Below are 23,344 nucleotides of genomic sequence, written 5' to 3'. Positions count from 1 at the left end.
AGTGTTCTTAGGGGCCTTTGATATTTCTCGGAACCTGCAGTGCTGAGTAGAATTCTCAAGACATATTGATTGTTCTGCCAAAATGTATCAGCAAAGAGCACAGGCTATTGGTTTAAAAGAACCACTTTTATAGTCGCTGTTAGATTTAATAAAAGCTACGCTGGTCTTGATAATATACGACAGTGATGATTATTATCAGTGAGTGTCTGTTTTATAAGAAAATCTACATAAACAGGTAGAAGTGTTGCAGCACAGAGAGCTCTAATGATTAAACAGCTAGCAGCTAGCGGATGCAATTTACACAGGGGCTTGGTTTTTCTTCACATTATCTCTTGACAAAACAAAAGGAGGCCCCTGACACCAAACGCTTACAATCTTAATTTCACCTGCAAGAATAATGACATTAATCAGCAGAAGATGAGGTGATTATGACCAGCTGTTTACCGGGAACTAATGTGCATGCTGTGTCATAAGGCTATTCAGACATGCACATTGCTACACAGCTACTATAGAGCAACAGAGAGCTGATGAAAGTTCGACAATTCATCAGGGGGGCTTAGGGGACATCATCACCTGCTTGAACTCCCACACTACCTAAAGAAGCAGTGAGGTGTATTATTTCCATTATGTAAATACCACTGCCCTTTAACTATATAAACCGTGCTGGTGACCCCTACAGCTTTGGTGATTATTGGGATCCTTCACCACTACATGCAGTTCAAATACAGTGGAAACGGGTCATATTGGTGGAGGCTTGCAAGTTTACTATAAGGTCTGCCATTGAGTAGATCATTGCAACGGATCTTGAATACCCTGACATGAAAATTGCCTCCATGCTCTGCCCACAATGGAGACCTGCCCCCTGAAGGCATGCTAACCGGACCTCCTTGACAAATCACTACAGGGAGTGTGCTGATCCTTGTTGGTGCTGTGTGCCTGTGTGCACTGACAAGCATCGTGATACGGGACAGATAGCGCCAAGGTGATAATAATTCAGACCATTTCATTTGGTCAGGGTTTTCAGCTTGACCCACAGTGAGTAGATTGGTTGAAGTCATGCTACTGGCTGCTTATTCTTGTGTTTCTAATCTGTAACAATGCAGATCTGTGCTTTCAGTGATGGCAGCTAAATAAATATCTGTTTGATTAGTGTTTTTTTTTTTTTAAGCTAGTATGAGTCATTTTTTGCTGTCAATTAAATTTATTTGGAGTTTTTTCTCCACATGCAAAGATTTCTTTAAGAAGTGAGAACATCATTTTGATAACTCTGTGTGTATTTTACATTTTCCCCATAATGCCATTCAAATTCCTTGCATTTAGGCAGTAAATGTTTTTGAAATGATCTTCAGCTCTGATTAAGGTTTTGCTAGTGCACGCGAGACTGGAATTCAATGATGCATTCGAAATACTGGAACATCTTCAAATTGACATTAAATCAGATAAGCTTCAGGAATAGTGAAATATGATCATTTACACGTGACTAGTGAAAGGAATGTTATATTGTTACAGCTGAGGATCAAAAAATCATTTTAATGATATATAGAGACGCAATATTTAATATTTTTTTGAGTTAGTAGAGGGGGATATTTGAATTAGGATATCATAACCTGAAATATATATATATATATATATATATATATATATATATATATATATATATATATATATATATATATATATATATATATATAGTTTAGTCTAGTCTCCTCTTAAACTCGCCTATCTCTGCCCTAGGAGAGCAGTCTAAGGACCTGGATGTTGTTGCAGGAATTATTGTGTTTGAAACTTTTAAAAGTGCAACGAGTTTATAACACTATCACATTAGCTCATGTTTGTCATTCTAACAGTGTGCAGTGTACTAACCCAGTCTTGCAGTGTAGCATCTAATTGTCATGTAACCTGATGTTATTGCTAAAAATTCTTTCATAGCTCAATGGAATTTCACTTTTTTAAAATTTTATATATATCTTGGAATGTTTAAAACACATTAGTACCATTGAGGATGACATCATACTTACACTGTTTGCTCTTGATTGACAGATCGTGATAGGATGTAGCAGAATTGAAAGATTGCACTAAACCAATTGACACCACTGTATTGTAACCACTGCTTCAATGGTTTAGTTAAAAGGTCCAGTTAAACTGTAGCCTCATTTTTTTCCCCAATGCAATACAGCACTTATAGATTTAAACTCTAGCTTTTTGTCTGATGTATGTATGCTGCCTAATGCACTATGTACACCTGCATAGTGGGGTACATGATACCCCTAGTTTCTATGAAACCACACTTGATATGCCTGAGAAACGAATATCTTCAAACAAATTACCTACTAGTTTATAATAACTGAGGCTATATTCTGTACAGTGCTGCTGAAGCAAGCAGCTGGCTTCTTTCATCTTTAGAAGCAGAGGAAATCTAAAAATACTCTCTTATGTGGATTCTGAATCTGCAGTCACCGACTGCAGCATGATGAAGGGAATTCTTTTTTTTTGCATAACTGCACAGAGATTGACCACATTTGCATAACTAAGCACTCTCCTGCCTTCTTCTGTTCATCACAACAATAACAACAAAAAACAAACAAAAAACGCATTAAATACCACAAATGCTTTAAACTTCTTTTATGTTGATTTGAATACCTGTTTCAAACGTGCATTTATTTTTAAGCAGGAAAAAAAGAGATGAATTTGTTAATTGGGTTACACCACCACTGGACTTCTCATTTGTTATTCATGGAAGGAAAATCCGCTTTGCTTATGAAGCATCCCGAATGTTCACCTTGAATCTTAATAAGCATTGCTTGTTTTGGTGCCGAAGCATGCTTAGAATGCCCTGTATCGACAAAGGCATTCCTATAATTAAGAAAGGCACTAAGGCTGATTAATTGGTTTATGGATCGATTGACAGAGGGATTGCGTGAATTACTTATAAGTGCTAATACCTTAAACTTTTAATCTTCTGTAAATGTTGAAAGGGAGCATTAACAGCATACTGCCCCTACCGAAGCAAGAGGACTTTTTTCAAACTGGACCTTAACTGTCTCTTTCTTTCACTCCTGTCCCTTTTTCATGCCTGGCTGCATGCACATTTGTGTGTTGGTTTTTGGATGTATGACTGAAGTTCACTAGGGTTATCTATATTGAGATGACCAGACTTCCCTTGTGACCTGAGCTGGATTGTAACCCAAGCCTCCACCCAGAGTTCAAAGGCATGAAACCCTAATACATTAGCAAGCAAACATTTTAAGAGGGCTCTGGGTTGCATTTTCTTTGTGCACATGGAAGATGTGCAGGGATGCAAGTATACGTTTTAGGCAGAGCAAATCTCCTCTCGAATTAACACCTGGAGTGAGCCTTGCCAACGCAGCGTGACTTAAATTTAGACCAGCCGGCACCACAGAGTTTTTATCAGTGGCTTGGCTTCCCTCCGACTCTATCTACCAGCCTCTCTTTCTGCTTTGACATATTCAGGTAGGAAACCAAATAATTATATAAAAATATTAAGTACATTTTTTTCAAGCTAAGAGAAAATAAATGAGATATTTATTAAAGGTTGTAATACAATATTCATTTTTTAATTAATTGCAGGATCTTCTTGCTCTATTCTACCGGAAGCAGAAGTCCCTCACCGCAACGTAGACTTATAACTTTCAATTTTAAAAGTCTTGGTAAAGCACAATATACCATGCTGGACATATAACACATGCACATTACATGCAGCATTCAACCAGATATAGGGATCCCCACTAAAATAAATAATAAATAATTGCACCAATATTTTAGGGCCTTAAAAAAAAGAAAAAAGAAAAACTCATATTTGGATAAAACTACAGCACTTCAGCATTAATGAGAAAACACAGCTGAGATATTCAGGTTCTATATGGAATATGCTGTAATCCTGCAGGCTGTTTTCTCCTGCAAGACCGTTTCTATTTTTAACTTGCTGTCTGTATAAAACCATGCTCTTTTCATGACTCCATTACCCTTTGAAACACTGTCATGTTTTATTTATTTCCTTCTAAGTGTATGGATATTATCTTTTTTTTAAAACGTGTTGAATATACTCCTGTAATGGTTAAATGGATCACTAAATGCTACCACCTGGTTCTGGGAATTTTCTATGAGAGCAGATTGAGCACAATGGTGGTGTTATCGAAGCATGCTTATTTCCCGTGTAGAATGTGCAAGAGAGGAAGTCACCATTTGGATTATGGGTCTGCTGGGTATTAATTGAGGATACAACTGTCCTGTATTATTATAGGGATTACATGCATACCATAATCAATAGCATAGCCCACTAAAGAAAATGATTAAAGCCATCCGAATGGAAACAATGGAACTACTGCACTACTGTAAAAACCTATGGAATAATATAATAATAATATCTTTATTTTTATATAGCGTCTTTCATAGTGGACCACCATCACAAAGTTCTTTACAGAGATAGGCTGTGAACTATGCATTATATGCAGAGTCACTTACAATAGGACATTGATTTAACACCTCATCCACAGGATGGAGCACAAGGAGGTTAAGTGACTTCAGCTGATAAGGGCAGTTAGTCCAAAAGGGTAATTTAAACTATTTTTCATATATAGCAGTAAACCAAATGACCTTGATATTTAAAACATCTGGGTGTGATTCCTGAGCTGGATTATTAAATCCCAGACATCTAACTAAGTATTTCTTAACTACGGAGAAAGGGATATTCCTTTAAATTGCAATCTGACGGGTGGTATTTTCATAGTTTATTTGGGAAAGGATTCATTTAAATTCTTATACAGAATGTTACCGTACGTTTCTATCATCGTTTCCCCACTTCTTTTACTTCATCAGCTTGCTCTTCACTGGTTTCTGCATGGTGGGAACTGGAATTTAAGTGCCACAGTCAATCTGGCGTTCATACTTCACACCTCTTTTCCTTCTGGTTACAGTCGTGCTGCTCAAACAGAAGAGACAAGGATGGATCTCACTATGGCTGCTCTAATAAAACATCTATTATCCATCGTCTTGCCGGTAGGGTTAGACAGTCAGGCATGGCAGCCACAGCAGCCTGCAGTCTGAACCATGACCAGCGGTAGATCCGATAAATCATCTGAATGGAGAGCTCACTGATTTGTGAAACGTTCTACCGATCCATCAATACATCAGCTATCAGAGACTGATAGGATTCCAGCGGAAGACATTTACAGACTGTGGCTTGTTAACCAGGAACTACTAAATATAGACTAGCAGGCAGTCAGGGGTAACCTCTAATTTAATCCTCCAATTAATTTACTGTAAGATTTACCAAGATGCCAGCAGGTGATTAAAACAGACCCAGCTATTGTCCGATATCTCAGTCTTGGCTGATAACGACTATGGTAGTGCACTTCAGTATTCTGTGGCTAGATACTTCTGTAGAGCTGAATATTGTACTCAAGCCAATTCGATTCAGGGAAGTAAATCAGGGGTTAAATATATCCCTATTTATACACACCCTGGTTAGCAACAAACAAAATGTCAGATAAATTAAAGCAATCAGTGAAAAGAACTCACAGAAGCATCAACAGTTACATCTGTGGCATCTGCTTTAGGCTTTGCTAATTTGTTTCATTACAGTCAAGCCTTCAACCTTCTCTTCTCACCAGCGGCAGTAAGTAAAGATGAATCTGTCAGAACTGGTATCTGTGAACAAGTCCATGTCTTTCTGTTAAAAATAAAATCCTAATATAGTTGAGTCTTTATGTAAATTCACCTCTTTCTGGAAATGTGTTCAAGTGCTTTTTTGCTATAAACAAAGGGAATGAAAGACAGAGCTTGTGCAGGGTTGCGTTCCTGGCCTGTTCAACAGTTGGTGGGTATTACATCTCCGTAACTTAGCAACATTTCCAGAGAAAACACAATAACACAGAAAACGACAATGGCCGTGACTGTTGTCCGCATGAATAAGAATGCAAAGATAAAAAGCACTTAATGCATCTCTCATCTTATTACTATGACTTGAAAAAGGCAGTTTGTGAATAAAGCGATGGTGATATTCTAAAAACTAGCACCTTGTTGCTTTTTCTGTTGTTCATTTATATGGCAAGGTATATGGCATATATTACATTCACAATACCATTAGTCTGGTCTTCACGTTGTACAATTGCTGTTAAGTTGCATATTTGTTTTCCGTATACTGCTGTTAAACACAAATCAGATAATGATCTGGGAGATAGTTCAGGTACGGAGATGGTCTGTCTTCAGGGGAGGATTGAGGTAGCTTTTTCTCACTTGTACTCTCAAGTGTCTGTCTACATATGTTGCCTAACTGTGTGCCTGTGAAGCTGAACTTTGTGAACTCTGCTCACTTGATGTGAGTTATAATGTTGTTCCAGACACAGAACATACACAAGGTCAAATGTACCCAATTTATCAATTCCTTGCCCTGATGTCGAAAACATCTCTCTGTTGATAACAGCAGGTCTTGCAGTTGTGCTCAGCACAGTGTGCTTTACAATATAACCTTTCACCAATACTACCAAAATGTTTAGTCAGGTTTTACAGATTCAAGCAGCTGTCAGTTCTGTGCAGAGTAGCAGTTGCTAAAGGGTTAATTTCTTACACCTCCCAACATTCCATAAAATTGATGTACTCTATATTGATCCCTCTGAAGTTCCAGTCCTAGTTTGGCTACAAACTGGAGAAGTGCTCTGAGAATATTATATAGTTGGCCAATATATCTGGACAGTATTGAGCAAGATATTGGGAACTGAGTTAGAATGAATCACTCCCACTAGGACTAAGACGTGAAATGTGAAGTTTGGAAGTTAAAGCAAGGTAAATATTATTGTCTTTATTTACGTCTTGGGAGCACGAACTGCTGTTTTTCGATTGAGAGAAAAGTTGTGACCAAGCGTGACGTGGTTATTGAATCATTTTCGCGACCTTTGGGGTTGTTAAGTGAAAGAGACAGAGAGAGAAAGAAAAAAAAGGGGAAAGAATGGTGCTTGAAGATTGGAAGAAGAAAACAGAAATTAAGAAGGTGGGGAGGGACTTACAATTAAATTATAGAAGAAAATAAGAAAGTGTTCAGCTGTGGAACAAAAAAACTCAAAACCTTTGTTCTTAATGAAAACCTTGAATGATAATTCGAAAAAAAAAAGACCCATCATTAACTTATAATAATGTCAGAATAAAAATGTTATGCACTACACGTGCACTGAAATTAAACAAAAGGGTTGAGGTTTTTTTTTCTTCAGAGAAAGAAAATGGGCAAGGGAAATAACTGCAAATAAATGCTACCAGCACAATAAAAGTCTATTTAGCAGCACTAACAATGTATTTCATTGTCTCATGTACAAACCTCTTTTCTTCTTCTTCACCTATAACCTTTAATACATTCAAGACCTGTTTGGGGGTTTTGTTAGGGGGTAATGTGCTTCTCTCTAGCTTGGTAGTGTACACACTGGCAGCACACCAGACAGACGGTGAGTGTGAGACGAGAGCCAGTGAGACATCAATTATCCGAAGTGAACTCCTCTGTAAGTTTTGATTACAGCTTTGATTTTGTGTAATGGTGTTTGTTTAGGTTTTTATAAGTTCTCAGCTAAGACAGGAGTAATCAGTCTGCTAGCCCTTCTTTCTGATCAGGAGAAGAGGAATTAGGTGAAGGCCGTGATCAAATGAAGATGGCCCGAGTTACTTCATCCTGGCAGAAACCTCAGTTAGACTCAGAGTTCTGTTCTAATGATCTGAACAGTGGGCCCAACAGTTTCACTGAGAACAACTGAACCTGTCGTTTACTTTGCCCTATATAAATGACTGTGCAGTACCTGGCATAGACTTTTGTTAACTAGTCTGATTAAGCTGTGCTTTGTAGAGGAAGGCAGGGAACCTAGCAACAGGACTGATGTCGCTGTAACTCCAAATAGAGCTTACGTGGGTGTCATAAGAAACACTGTTGAAAAGTCAAGTGATTCATCACAACTCAGGAGAAAGTTCTACAAATGAATATTCAAAAACATGTATGTGGTATTATTATTATTATTATTATTATTATTATTATTATTATTATTATTATTATTATTATTATTATTATTATTATTGTACGATTATTAATTATTTACGATTGTAATTTAGTGACATATAAAAAACTACATGTAGGTGCAGATTGCCAACTCAAATTAGTCATCATCCTGTGAAAATTGTTCATCATTAAATGAAGAGGGTGTAACACAGCGTTGGCATAGTACTGTAATAATAATAATTACTTACAAACTGCCAGCAGAGAGGTAATAGAAAGTGAACTATGGCTTTGCCTGCAGAACAGAATCTTCCTCCTTATCTTCCTGGAACCCTTTTTTTATTAGGGTCCCTTATTTTGGCGTGCAACGGCTCGACTATATTGAGGTAGGACTCTGGACTATGTGTATACTCTGTTAGAAAACTGGAGAAAAGCCACTGGAATGACTTTAGAAACAGTAGAAACAGTGACGATCATTCAAAAAGAGTAACGGTTAAATGCAATAACATTTCAATGACTCTGTGCTTGTTGCTAAAGCTTTATGAAACATTATCCGTGTCTTATTTACATGTTATTATAACAACCTATTGCTCTTATTAGCGTTATTATTGCTTTTTCTTCTGCAGTGCCAATCATTTTTATAAATTACAAAGACCATCATCAAATAAATTATTTTATACTCTGGAGTCATTTATTTAACGCATCATTTTATGTTACATATTTGTGAACCCAGGGCCTGAAGGGGATATGCTGCACATGTCAGGCAATGATTCTTCACATCCTATATAACACATTTATATATGTGATATATTTACTGTTTATCTGTATGTGCAACCCCTGCTATGATTTTGGGATTCCCACGTCTTATTTAAATTACACATGAAAACATAAAAGCAACCGTCTGTTAAATGCTCTCTGGAAATTGCTAATGCTTACACAAGCCGATTTATTAGAACATAAACACATTAATTATAGTTTCCTTGATAATCTAGTGGTCTGAGCTCCAAGCAGAACAAATATAAAATTCAGGGTTACTGCTGTCAACACCCTTTATATACATTATGAGGGATCACGACAGTTATTGATTGTGAAAACCCCACTGTCCCTGTTCCTGCTTTATTTGGGCACATATTAAAAGTAAAACACAAAGATGCATGAGCGCCAGTTTTGCAATCAGCGTCTAAAGATAAAGCTAACGAATCAGCTCTGAGAAGATCTCCGTTGTATAATGTGCTTTTGTTTCTTAGCTGGGTTTAATGGGTGCCCTCTCACCCACTGCATTTTTAGAAAGGCAATGGAATGCCACTCGCTTGGGCGGAATCACTTCGGATCACTTTATATTGAAGCAAGGGAGTTGCTAGTTTCATACAAATAAAATTCACCCTGTGAGGAAAGAAAAACAATGAAATGTAATAATCGATTACAGTACGCGCTCATAAAAACCCAATTGGGAGTAAAAGTAAGGAGAATTCACTTTAAGTTGTTTTGATACATTCATCCACGGTAAGAAGTTTCAATATAGGGGACCATTTCAATCTCAATTATTTTTGAACGGTTTTGAAATATATTGCAAGAGTTCAGTTGAAAAGCCAATACACATTAACTAGAAACTCAAGGGAACAGATTGGTAATATATGATGCTTTTTATATAACTTTACATAAAATAATCTCTTAATTACTGCATTCCTCCCTGTTCGGTTTCATACCCAATTAAAAATGTCCTTTTTAGGTTGTCAGGAGTACTAGTTGAATACTTAATCACAGGCCTCAGTGTAATGTATAGGATTAATTACAACATTATTGGCATCCTCCCAGGTTGCTCTACATACCATGCCCAAGTTAAAAAAAATGTGAGCTTTTCATTATTAATAGCTCCATGATAACCAAATACGGTGGCCTAGAAGGATCTTTTTTTCATCATTCCTTCAATGTCAATGATTTGATCAATATTAAATAGACTGGGTTTGACGCTTCACTGTTTTTTTTTTTGTTTTTGTGCTTTGACGTAGTGCAAATTTAACCTGTATCAATATGAACAGTTAAATACATATTGGGAGTAACATACATGAAAGGTTAAGCCTTATTTATTTTTTTGTATATGTGTTTCACGAAAGCGAAACAGAGAGAGTGCACTGCTTTAAAAATAGTTGCTGCGTGCTGCACAAACTCAGAGACACAGGCAGATTACTGATTAGCAATTAGCTGGCTTTCAAGAGCGGCATTTCTATGCATTTCATGTTCTGATATACCAGCGAGGCTGCAGGGTGAAAATGGAACTATCCCATTATGCTTTCACCTTTATTAACACATTTACATTTTGCTACAAGGTTCCTGATGGCTTTATTTCTGTTCAAGTATTTCAAATAAAGGGGCATAGTGCCGGTGCGTGGTTGTAAAGCTATTGCAATGTTGTTTTATAGGTCAGTAGCCATTTAAAGACAAGTATCACGTAATCAGATGCTATAACGCTTTGGATATATACAAGTTTATCATAGTAAACATGTCATATAGAGTATAACATGATAAACCAGTATAGACTATGGTAAAAGCAAGGAAAAACTATGAAAATAACATACACAAATACCATGATAAACTTATATAAGGTTTTACTGGGGAGAAATTTGATTGACATATCTATTCAAGGTGATTTCATCATCAGTAGTTTATTGATTGAATGAAAATTAATATTCGTACACACAGTTTATTGTTTGTGTTTACGCTTCCAAAATCCCCCCCCCCCAAAAAACAACAATATTTATTTGGAGATTAAACTCTCCAGTGGCTAGTTAAACTCTCCAGTGACAGTTCTCAATCATGGCAATTTTAAAACTTTTACTTCCATAAGGATCCCCCAATGCGTACATGACATCTTTGTAAATCTCTTGTTGCCTCTTGGGGGAACTGCCTGGCATAAATATCATCAAATGTTCTTGACAGTTTAGCTCCCATTCTCTCTCTCTCTCTCTCTCTCTCTCTCTCTCTCTCTCTCTCTCTCTCTCTCTCTCTCCATCCACTGGACACTAGGATATGTTTCAGCTTTGAAGATGTGTCAATGCTTTTGCTGTGTCAAATCATGAGAGACAGCAGCCCTTTCCCTCTGTGAATTATCTGTCTTCTTACTAATTGCCGTTTTCTAAACGTTTCATAAAGTTGAACGATATCTCTCCCTGAAATTCAGTGCTCTACCTCATGTTATAAAGACTGTGTGACAGCCTGAGGATTTAAACTTTTACATGTCTACTTATTAGAAGAGCTCACAGCCCTGGTGCCAGAAAGACAACATTCATTCGAAATCTTAATACTTTAAAAATGCTCAAATAACTTTGACAAGGGGCGAGAAAAATGTAGGTCCCAGGCTTCTAATTTCACAGAACATGGCAGCAATATATTCCATAACATTTTAAATAAAATTTATTATTTTTGTATTATTATTGTTATTATTTTTAAAGAAAATGTCATAATGTCACATGTTGTGAAATAACCATGAAGCAAAAGATGTCAAAACGGCACCTTTAAGCAAGATGGATATGGGTGTGTGTGTGTGTGTGTGTGTGTGTGTGTGTGTGTGTGTGTGTACAATTAGAGCAATATACCTTGATAAACTGGCTATATGTCTGTTAAGTAGAATTATAACTCTTTCTACCTACACGAATGAAGGGAGGGAGGATGGGACATCTTTACTGTGCAGTGCATGCAATGGCTCACATACACAATGTTAAGTGCAGCAGCGTACAGTAAACAACACCGAAGCTAACCTACAGTACTAAGACTAGGAAAATGTGTTTAACACATTGGGGACTTAACATTTAAAGGAAAATGAATGGAACACCTCCATTACCGTGGCTATTTACCACTTCTCTGTGATGTCTGATGCACGGAGAAGCAGCTGATTTGACACCACCACCCAAAAATAGACCCACATGAGTATTACTGTGGTCGTCAGCTGTGCTAACCCTCAAGCTTCATGCAACGTTTCAAACTATGATGTCACAGCCAGCTAATTGCAGCTAGTCCACAACACAGGCTATAGTTTCTATTTTCTGTGCTGTACTTCCTCTAAAGATCAATCCGGTTTGAAACTAGCTATTTTAATAGAAAAAGTTTGGAAAATAGCAGCTATGCATCTATAAAATAACAATAAAAATAACTGAAAAAAAAAAATCTAATTATTTTAGTATTTTTAAATTCAGCACTGTTGAGTTTTTGGATGAGCGAATGATGTTACGAATACAAGTGTGATTTTCAGATGTTGGTAGAGTATTACATTGTGATCGATGTGAAGACAAGTCAGGTTGCTGTGTGGCAGATAATCAGCAGCCTTGTATCAAAACGTTTCGTTTTCATGTAGTCACTGTAGAGTTTATACTGTAGTTTCTGGTTCTTTGTTTTATATGTAGGAAGAATCCTGCAAAGGAAATGACCAAAATGCTTTTTCAAAGGTACGTTGAGTCGCCCAAGGCAACTTGCAGAAGACGAGAAGAAGCTAAATGATTAATTAATAATAATGCAGAAGATGAGAAGATGATAATAATAATAATAACACATATGATTTATACAACACAAAAAATGTGTGCTTATTGTCATCACAGGCACATATTAAACACAGCGCTCCGAGCATCCAACGAACTTCCCATTCCTAGTAAAGATATAACAGGTTTTGACAGATTAATTTTGATGTGATTCGTATTCATGAATTCATTAGATTCTTTGAGATTTAGAATTGCAGATGTAACCTTTAGTGTTTAAATGCCACACTGGAGATGCTGTAGAATTATGAATACATAAAAAAGTTAAAAAAATAAAACAAATAGCAAAGAATATGTGTTGAACTGAAATACTTTATATATATATATATATATATATATATATATATATATATATATATATATATATATATATATATATATATATATATATATATATATATATATATATATGGAAGAATGTTTTTAAAAAATGTATATACAGTACCAGTCAAAAGTTTGAGTACACTTGCTGGAAACTAGGTTTTTTCCATAATTGACAAAGTTTTACATCGTATACGTTTCTGTAAATACTTGAAAATGAAAACACACGTTACAATATACAAAACAAAACATAAGGAGCATCAAAGCAGTGTTCAAGAAAATTGAAAATTGTCTCTAAATCTTGGATTCCTCAAAATAGCCGCCCTTTGCCTTAATAACAGCCTCATAAACACGAGGCATTCGGTTAACAAGTTTCAGCAGGAAATCACCTGACATGTCTTCCCAGGTCTTTTGCAGGAATTCCCAGAGATGTAGGGCACTTGTGGGTAGCTTTGCTTTGACTCTTCTGTCCAGTTTGTCCCATACAAGTTCTATGGGATTGAGGTCTGGAGACTGGGCAGGCCAGGTCATTAGATTGAGGTCCTTCTCTTTCCTTCTTCGCTAGATAGTTCTTGCACAACTTTGAGGTGTGTTTCGGGTCATTATCTTGCTGAAGAATGAAGGACTGCCCAACTAGCTGTAATCCTGATGGAATGGCATGCCTCTGAAGTAATGCTATAATAGCCATGCTGGTTGAGCTTGCCATGAACTTGGTAAAGATCACCAACTCTGTCACCAGCAAAGCAACCCCAGTCCATGACACTGCCTCCTCCTTGCTTGACAGTGGGAACCACACATGCAGGACTCATGTGCTCACCCTCTGTGTGTCTTACAAATACTCGGCAGTTGGACCCAAATATTTCAAATTTTGACTCATTGGTCCATAAGACCGACTTCCACTCCTCAAACGTCCAGTTTCTGTGTTTTTTGGCCCAGACAAGTCTCTTCCTCTTATTCTGCACTCTTAATGGTTTCTTTGCAGCAATTCTTTGTTAGGCCAGCTTCACGCAATCTCCTCTGAACAGTTGATGTTGAAGCATTTGTACTTCTAGTAGCATTTAGTTGAGCTTGTATTTCAGGGGCAGTTAATTGCCGGTTTCGCAGACTTGTGACTTGAATGAACTTGTTCTCTGATTCTGAGGTCACCCTTGGCCTGCTTGACCTTGTTTGGTCCTCATGAGTGCCAGTTTCTTCAAATCATTTGATGGTCTTGGCCACAGAAGTTACAGAAACTTACAAAGTTCTTGAGATTTGTCTTAAAGATTGACCTTAATTTCTTAAAGTAATTACAGGCTGTCTTTTTTCTTTGCTTAACTGAGAGTATTTTGCCATTTTCTGCTCCCTTATATTCAGGAATGACAAACTTGTGCCTATGCTACCGATATTTATAGTAATCACGGACCCTCACCTATTAACAGTAATTGGTGACAAAAGGTTAACTGGGTAACATGCTAGTTAACTCAGAGAACATCTAACAAATACACTTTTATACTTAGGCCAGTGTTCTAACACTGTGTTATACACATTTCAGACTTTTAACTTACTTGGGCTTCAGACTGAAATCCCCTTGCTTTGGGTGACCATTTCATTGAAATTGAAAAGATTTACATTTTCATTTAAAAATAAAATTTTTGAATGCCATTCACTTATTATTATCAGCTTATAGAAGTACATGTATCATATAATTAAATATTAAGTGTTTATAGACAAGTTTATACAGTTAAAAGCATAGATAATCATGAAAAACCTGGTTTCAAGCAGGTGTACTCAAACTTTTGACTGGTACTGTGTATATATATATACAGGTGAAAGAATTTTTTTTTAAAATGTACACAAAAAGTTTAAAATTATTTAAAATATTTTAATTTCGGGCAAAAGCCCTTCTTCAGCTGTACATGTAAAGTGTGTAAACACATGGACAAAAGTAAAACCATAATTAAACATAAGAACAACACATATCCACTAAATACTAACACCTACTGTAAAAATAGCAATGGCTCTTATGGAATAGCCTGTGAAAAATGTGGTGAAATAAAATATGTTGGAGAGACTGGAACAACTTTATATAAAATAATTCAAAACCATCTTTCATTAATTAGAAATGAAAAAAAAAAGAATGAACCAATAGTACAGCACTTCAGCAGTCAAGGACACGGCATGCATGATGCAAAGTTTGTAGTATTATTAGAACAGCTAAAATTAGACAATGCGACATATAGGAGAATAAAAGAAAGTAAATGGACAAATAGACTGAACACAATGATGCCAGCGGGACTCAACAGAAAAGAATGAACTAATTAATTCTAATAAATATAGAACATTTAAATAAATAAATAAACAAACAAAATTCATTCAAAAGTTATGCATGGTGATGCGCTGGGGAGGCCAAATCAAGGCTGATCCTCAGAGCCAGCATTGCATGATAATATAAATACAAGTTATATAAAATAATGTTAATTAGAATTCATATGGATTTAAAGATATAAGTGAAAATGATGTCACAATATATACAACACCATTACATCATGTAAGAATAAATCAAGTAGTTGTCATGCCGTCAAACACCTATAAATACCTCCAATGTTTTGATTCAAACGAAGGCTCCCTTGAGAAAGATATGTACACATAGAAAGGTTGGGCAACGGGCTCTTTGAGCTAAATATAAAACAAAGAGGGAAATACACTTAAAAAAAAAATAGTATTGGGAAGAATGCACATTGGGGATTCGATATTAAATTCAAAATATTTTTGTTAATTTCTGAAGGTTTGTATTCTTTATCAGGACACCTTCCACAGCAGGGAGGAGGAATCCTCCACATGGGAAGGATCCTCCAGTTTTATGGACCAATGCACATGGTTCATATATGTATAAATACATATTTGTTTGTATTACTTTGTGGTATTGATTTGGCAATTATAGGGTCAATTCCGATCCAAACTGGTTTCCATGGAGACAGCCAGGTGAAGGCAATTGTCAGTCCTCAATTGAGAAATGCCCGTCTGCCTCTGAAATGCCTATCTGACTGGTTGTTGAGTTTAGGGTTGGGATCTCTATAATATCTGTGATACATCTCTGGCATTCGGGGTACTAGCACATACTGAACAGGAACACATATTTAAAAAATATAATAATCTAAAGGAGCTATACTACTTTATGGATGATAATTTTTCTATCTTCTGGTACTTGATAATTGTAACATCTGAAGGCATTTTGAGTGCAGATGGCATACCCTGACCAGGAACACCCCTTTGCACTAATGAATGCAATGACGTCAATTGGCAGAATACCATCAAACTGCTTTTAAACCCTCTGTTAGCCCTCTATCAAGAGAGCCTTTAAAAAACCACATTATAACACCTCATCAGCCCTGAAATGGGATCAATCGCTTTCCATTTGTTCAGATTATGGGCACATTTTAAAATAAATACTACTTCAGATTGAATTACTGACTGCTGATTAATACAGTATAAGTAAATAGTCTGTCATCTGTAAATTTGTATTTTGCATAAACCATGTTCATTTTATTTAGGTGATATTAAACACATTTTTATTGCATCATCAAATTGGGTCTGAAACAACAAGCCCAGTAATAAAATTTGACCTCATCTTACTTCTTATTAAGACTAGCGATATTATCCCCGGCCCCTTTCTGGGGTAAAATGTAGCAGAATGCGCTGCGATGGAAGAACATGGAGCCATGTGATCACCTTAGTCCCAGCGCATGGATGGAACTTCTGAAGCATCAGAATAAACACACCTTTCTTACTTAATCCCAGTACAGTCCTGGTACTTTATAAATACAAAAAACAAGCAGCAAGACTGCAGTGCTGTACCAATCATCATGGTATGCAGTGCAGTTTAATAAGCCACACAGGCTGTCAATTGCATTGCATTGTATCCTGTTGTCATTATCATACGGAGTACCGCACAGGGCATGGAAGGAAGACCCTCTGCTCTTTGAGTAGCTCCAGCTTGCTGTTCAGTTTAAAGCACTGCACGTTCTCATGCAGTTTCTTCAGAACCGTTCAGAGCTTTCTGTTCTCGTGCCAGCCTTACAGGGGTCGAAATCATCTTCACACTGGATGCTTTTTGATGTGACCCTCCACCTTGTTCCTTGCAGGCTTGAACTGAAGCTGCATATAGTTTCAGTGCAAGCAGGTGAGTGAAGTACCCTTGCGCCAGCTTGCTATTCGATGTGACGCCTTGCATTCCCTCTGAGATGAAATATACATCATACCTGCTTGATCTAATCTTGGCCGAGTTGTTGGCCAGACTGCCACAGGGAGAAACAAATGCTCTCGGTTTCTTCATCGGCTACCTGGGGACTCTGGCTGTGAGCACACATCCAAAACTGACTCAACAGCAAAGTAACCCACAAGCACTACTTAATTAAGAGCAGTCTTTTTAATTTCATCACATAACCCAAAGGCATTGGTAACAGTTTAGAGATTGGATACATGTACAAATCAAGCAATAATATACTGTATATTATAACATTCTTATAACATGCTAAAACAAATTATTAAAAGAGTGTATTGTCACTGTTGTAACTTTTTGTTAAAGCTTAATTAATATCAGATCACCACTTATAATGTATCCCTAAACTAGAGTGTCATCAAGACATCCACCCCCAACACACATGAAGTAAGTCATTTTGCATTAGACATGTCGAAGGCAAGGTGTAATTGCAATGACAAGGAGCACAAGAAAACACGCCTTAAGAAAAATGATTGCACATCTAAACTAATGAAAAGGTGTCTTAATTTAAAGAGTGGCAGATGGTGATACAGATTTAGCACAATAACTAATTGCACAGTATAATCCTAACCCTAAACCTATCCCTTACTCTATCCCTAACCCTTTTCTGATACAGTTGTGTGCTTAGGTATATCATTACCTGCATTCAATCAAAAAAAGATAGCTTTATACCTTGAACTTGTTCTATAGTGGAATAGAACTGTCAATACAGCTCGCTATGCCTTAACATTCAGTGAGCCCTTAGATAAATAGAAATTCCCTTGAGTGCAGCCATCAAAAATGTGTAAATAAATAAAACGAGATTTTCTGATTGAGTATACACCCAATTTGCTGCTAAACAGGTCTCTCAATAAAGAAGTGCTTTATTTTTAACCAGTAGCAACTTCCCACTAATCATGCCTACTTTTTTTCACGTTTGAAAAATCCTGTATCGTTAGGATTAGGAAAACGTCAGTGTAGACGGTGCTTGTGTAACAGTATGTGGCAATAGCCTTGATGGATGGGACTGCTGCAGTTTGGAAACAAATTCAGCAGGCACTGTTGCACTGAGAGCTGTTTTGCTATAAAAGACGTTCCATTGAAAGTTAATATGGACAGCATTAGCCAGTCCACACTCTCTCCCACTCTCCATTGATGGTCTATGATCCGACTGCATGGATGAAATGTAACATGCTGGAATGAGACTGGGCCAGTCACCGTCATTATGACTCATTCGCAAGAAAAATAGTACAAAAAATAAACCAAGAAACAAGCAAACAATAAAAACATGAGGGGAATGTTGTAATTGAAAGCCCTTCCCTTTGTTTACTGACTGCTAAAAAATGGTGCTCATCTTTTGATAATGGTTAGTAAACCCATTTATAAACAATTAAAAAAGTATGGCTGTCCTCAAAAATACCTTCTGTTATTTTACTGATATGATTGACTCAGTGTTCTGAATCATTACAATACTACAGTTTAGCTTTTGTTATTTCACTTTGTTATTGATGTCTATTGGAATGTACCACCAACCTTCATTCTACTGTAGTATATGCTCTCTCTCTCTCTCTCTCTCTCTCTCTCTCTCTCTCTCTCTCTCTCTCTCTCTCTCTCTCTATAGTTATTGGATTGAACTGCCATTATTGTTACTGTTGTTTCAAAACAGCCATTCGTTTACTCTCTCAACCTTCCTACTTGAGAAAAACCAGCAAGTGAAGCTAAAGGTTTTTTTTTTTGTTTTTTTTTCACTTCCAGGCTAATCGTCTGATAGTTGTCATAGCAACAGCAACATGACCAAATGCAGACTTTGACCCAAAGGTCATAGTTGGCACCTGCAGATTATATAAAGCTGTTTCTACTGCAGGAGACCACTCTAGGAGGGGCTAATAGAGGATCTTATTCACAAGGCTTGGGGTGCAAACACTAAAAGCGTTGTTTAGCTGACGTTAGCATCATATACATTGCTTTCCATAAATACTGAAACCATGTGTATTCAGATACCGTCAATTAATCCACTGTCCGAACGTTCAGCTAATAGGTAATTAAATACTTTAATTAACTTCTAATGATTTAACTTCAATGCCAATTTATATTTCTGTCCCATCATTTCAAATTATAAAACAATAATACATTTAGTAAAGGTAAGTCTTTATCATTACTAACTAACTGTATTTCCTTTTAAAAAAACAAACACACACTTAAATGATAATGAACTAACTTCTGGAGTCGAATTGTGTTTTTACTCAGCAGTTATCACTGATGATGAAGAGAATCGTTATTCAAATTCAACATGACTGGTGTCACGTTAATTTCTGCTCCCTGTCAAATGTTCCTACTTTGCGTACTGTGGATGTCCACACTATTTTCACCCTGCACTGAGCATGCCCAGATATTTTTTTCTTAAAACCGAGAACGCTCATCAAAAACCGCTACCTATTTGTTTCAATGAGAAACAACTTGTTTTATTATTATTATTATTATTATTATTATTATTATTATTATTATTATTATTATATAGCGTTGTTTATCTTTAAACACATAGATGTGCATAATGTTTGTAATACGGTTTATTTAGGGTTATAGTAATAATATGTATTAATCCACTTGTTAACAGCTTTCATCTAATTTCAAAACCTCTAAAATTCTTTCACAGTATTCAGATTATTTGAAATACTCCCATCGTAACTTTTTTCTTCTCCCAATCGAGTAACTGTATTAGAGGCAGACTTAAACCAAAATGTATTAAAACAAACAAACAAACAAACAAACAAACAAAGTAAATGCCAGCGGAATTTAAATTTTGAAGTGCATTTTTTGACAGTTTAAACACTAGGCACAGTATCATCATTGTGATTAGCTCATGCTGCCTGTTTTTTTTTTTTTTTTTTTTTCTTCTTTTCTTTGGGTTTGTCACCGATTTTAATGAGCCAATGAACTCCCTAAGGCCATATCTGCAGACTGACTTTTTTGCGAAATCTGTCAGACTTGCATGTTTCTGGTTCCACAAAGCTCCTTAACCCTGGTTTGTTTTGCTAGAATGATTTTTTTTAATGATTATCCCCTCCCTTTACATCTATGGAATTACAGAGGTTTTTATTCACTGTATTAATGTTATCATCCCTTTTTCATGTCCCAATAAATGGCACTGCTTTTATTATTAAGATGCTCCTATGACCTATTTTTCAAATGCATCATTATCATATAAATGCATAGGCGTACTGTTCAAATGAGAAATTGGTCATTTCTTGATTATCAAGTACATATTATGCAGTAGATGCTGGTGGATATTGCTAGAATTAACAGGATAATCCAAGCACTCACCTACAGTAACATTTATAGTTTATAGATGGAATAGACAGTGCTACACGTTTTTTTTTTCTTGAGTTTGATTTGAAGTGATGTGTATTTAATTAAAGGCCTGTACAGATGTTCTTTTCTGTAGGTATTAAAAGACCGGCAATGACATTCTGAATCGTATTTCAGTATCAAAGAACAGTTCGAAAAGCAATACTGGAAGAGGGGGATCGCTGTGAGTTTATTCTAATCCTCTTTAAAACGTTGCTGTGACATATGGAGAATCACACAGTACGTGGATCAAAAAACAGATTCGAGAAACCACTATATAATAAGAGGATGTTATCACGTGGAACAGAACTGAATTCCGTGTGAAGCAGACGGCTACATTCTAATTACACCAGAAGACTTGATCGATTATTAATCTGTTGTTATAAATAGGTTAGTGTAACTGCTTTGAAATACTGTTTATTTTCAATATCTCTTTATTCTTCTTTTTAAAAACTATACAATTATATTTGTAAAATACTATAAACGCATATAAAGCACAATCTATATGCATTGCAAATGCAGTACCCATAGGGTTAAGATAAATAACAGTCTACGGTAATATTTTGGCAGTAGTAAATGATCTGTGCTATATCAAATAGTGATTCAGTGATCTATCTAGATATGGTGGTGTCTGCTGATTTCCAACAGCTTAAATAGATTTGAAATCTTGGTGTGATGACTAAGTATTCGCTCTGCCTATCCTGTCTGTATTGGCTCCCCCCTTCTTTGATTGACAGCCGAGTCCCCTCGCTGCCTAGCTACTGTTCTTGATTAGCATGCAAGAAGGACGCCTCGGCTGCTGCTCATCGCTTCACAGATGCACAAGCCGCTTTGCGTTGCCGTCTGCACCATAGAGCACAGCGACGTTCTACCAGTACACTCTCATTGCAGCCGTATTGCACTGCCTTTACATTAAACCAGTAAGCCAAGAAGAAGCTAGCCTGCGCCGGGGTTTTATACTGGAGGAGACATTAAGGGTACTGAATGTGATGATGATGAGGATGATGATGGTGAGGATGCTGATGCTTCTGTTGGCGAGCTTTAAACATGAGCTACAATAAGAAACCGTAAGAAGAAAACATTATATGTGTATATATAGAAACAACAAGGCTGTTAGTATTATTTCTTTCTTTATTAATATATCATGGTGGCTGTATGGACAGTTACACAGAACCTAGGTTGACATCTGAAAACAGCCTACCAGCCCAGCATCTTCAGTATTACACACTGCACTGCACCATGACCTTGGACGTACAAACGGTGGTTGTATTTACCGTGATCGTGGTGCTGGTGCTTGTGAACGTCGTTTTAATGTTCATCTTGGGTTCTCGTTAATGGATTCTTGCTTGAGCCGCTGTTTGCCTGCCTGCTCTGAGACACGCACAGCAGATAGTGGAAGCGAGGGAGAGAGTGCGCTTGCATTCAGAGTGGGGACACTCGGCGCTCCAACATGGCCACAGTGATATGAATGACGTTGGTATATTATATCTCTCTCTAAATCTATTGTCGTGTCTTGTCTTTTTATAATGTCTGTGAGCGCAGTGGTGGTGGTTGTGATGGTGGTCGTTGTTGTATAGATATGTTTTTCTTTTTAATTTGTATTTATTTTCATTTTTCAGCCATAGCAACCTATTTATACTAAGCTATCTAGCAATACCCTAAAAAAAAAAAAAAAAACAAGCTATCATTTATTCTTTTTTCCGCCCTTTCATCCACCTCACCTTCTCTTTATTCGAGCTATGCTAGAAAAAAAAATGCATGACAGAAATATTTGTAGTATGCAATTAAAAATGCTATAGTGCGTGATGAGATTCAGGTGCAGGTTTTCATTTCTTTCTACTGTAATGTGTTGGTGCTTGTTGATCACATTTATTTTACTGTACAAGCCTGCTATATTATTATTATATTATTTATTATTATTATTTATTTATTATTATTATTATTATTATTATTATTTAGCTGTTGAAGTAATATTGGAGATATATGGGCTGCGTCGGAAAGACCAGGGATACCCTTACTGTTACTAAGGGGGTCGCCGGTTTGATTGGCGTGATTATAATTCACACCGGCTTCAATTTGCAAATTGGTAGCAATTTATGGAATATGCGAATTGCAATTGCAGCACGCGCGCATTGCACAGAGATCTGTGGAACACCTTTTTAAAATGTTTTTATTTTTTAAATTTTTTTATAAACGTGTTTATAACATAGAACCAGCTGTTCCTGCTCACCGGCTTGGCTAAATATACCGGGAGCCATTTTTAAAATAGTAAATAGGTTGGTTGGAAAGATGCATTCAGTTGTCAGTGAAGACTGTATTTTTTATTATGTAAACATCTTAAGAAGTTTTGCTTTTGTATTCAGTGCAATGGCAAACAACCAGACTTAACACCAAACAACTCTGAACTATGGAATAATAATAATAAATAATAATAATAATAATAATAATAATAATAATAATAATAATAATAATAATAATAATAATAATAAAAACAAAACTTGCTATCATTAATTTATTATACTTCATGGATCTTGTGTGTAAACTGTGGTACCAACAGACTGCATTATCTATTTAGTTCATAAGGAGTCTTGTGTAGTAAATAAGTATTTAATGAGAAGTACAGTGTGTTGAGGTAACTAAGGACGTTGTGTATGTACAGGTGACGGGGCTTTCAAGCACCTGATTGGTAAACTGTTAGGTAAAGGCTTGTCAGACTGTTTGCTTCTCAGATTTGAACCAGTGGAATTATTGCTAGGATGTAGCCTGAAGACCATGTTTCCCTTCAGTCAATGGCAGTCTTGCAATGGCATCTTCTGTTCTTTCCAGGAGCTTAGCTTGGTGTTGTTATCTACAGCAGGGTTAGCTATGATGACATTTTCAAAAGGGGGCTGGGATTTACTGTTGTTATTGAGCATGGATAACAGCTGA

General features: G+C 36.5%; 1 protein-coding gene across 6 annotated transcripts in view; it reads left to right on the top strand.

Annotated features, from left to right (window-relative positions):
* Nucleotides 1-23,344, top strand: part of LOC121318912 (rho guanine nucleotide exchange factor 9) — an 83,236-nt gene that overhangs the window by 18,309 nt on the left and 41,583 nt on the right. The window contains exon 1 of one of the 6 annotated variants that reach the window (XM_041256113.1): nt 21,130-21,426. The exons of 2 other annotated variants lie outside the window; for them this stretch is intronic. In XM_041256113.1, coding sequence (XP_041112047.1) covers nt 21,406-21,426 — 21 coding nt within the window. In that variant the 5' untranslated portion in view covers nt 21,130-21,405. 3 more of the 6 variants (XM_041256116.1, XM_041256114.1, XM_041256115.1) reach the window with 3 other exon arrangements.

Source organism: Polyodon spathula, chromosome 7 (genome assembly GCF_017654505.1).
Source record: "Polyodon spathula isolate WHYD16114869_AA chromosome 7, ASM1765450v1, whole genome shotgun sequence".
NCBI classification, from domain to species: Eukaryota; Metazoa; Chordata; class Actinopteri; order Acipenseriformes; family Polyodontidae; genus Polyodon; species Polyodon spathula.
Note: the sequence above shows the minus strand (reverse complement) of the source record. Positions and strands in the feature narration are given on the sequence as shown.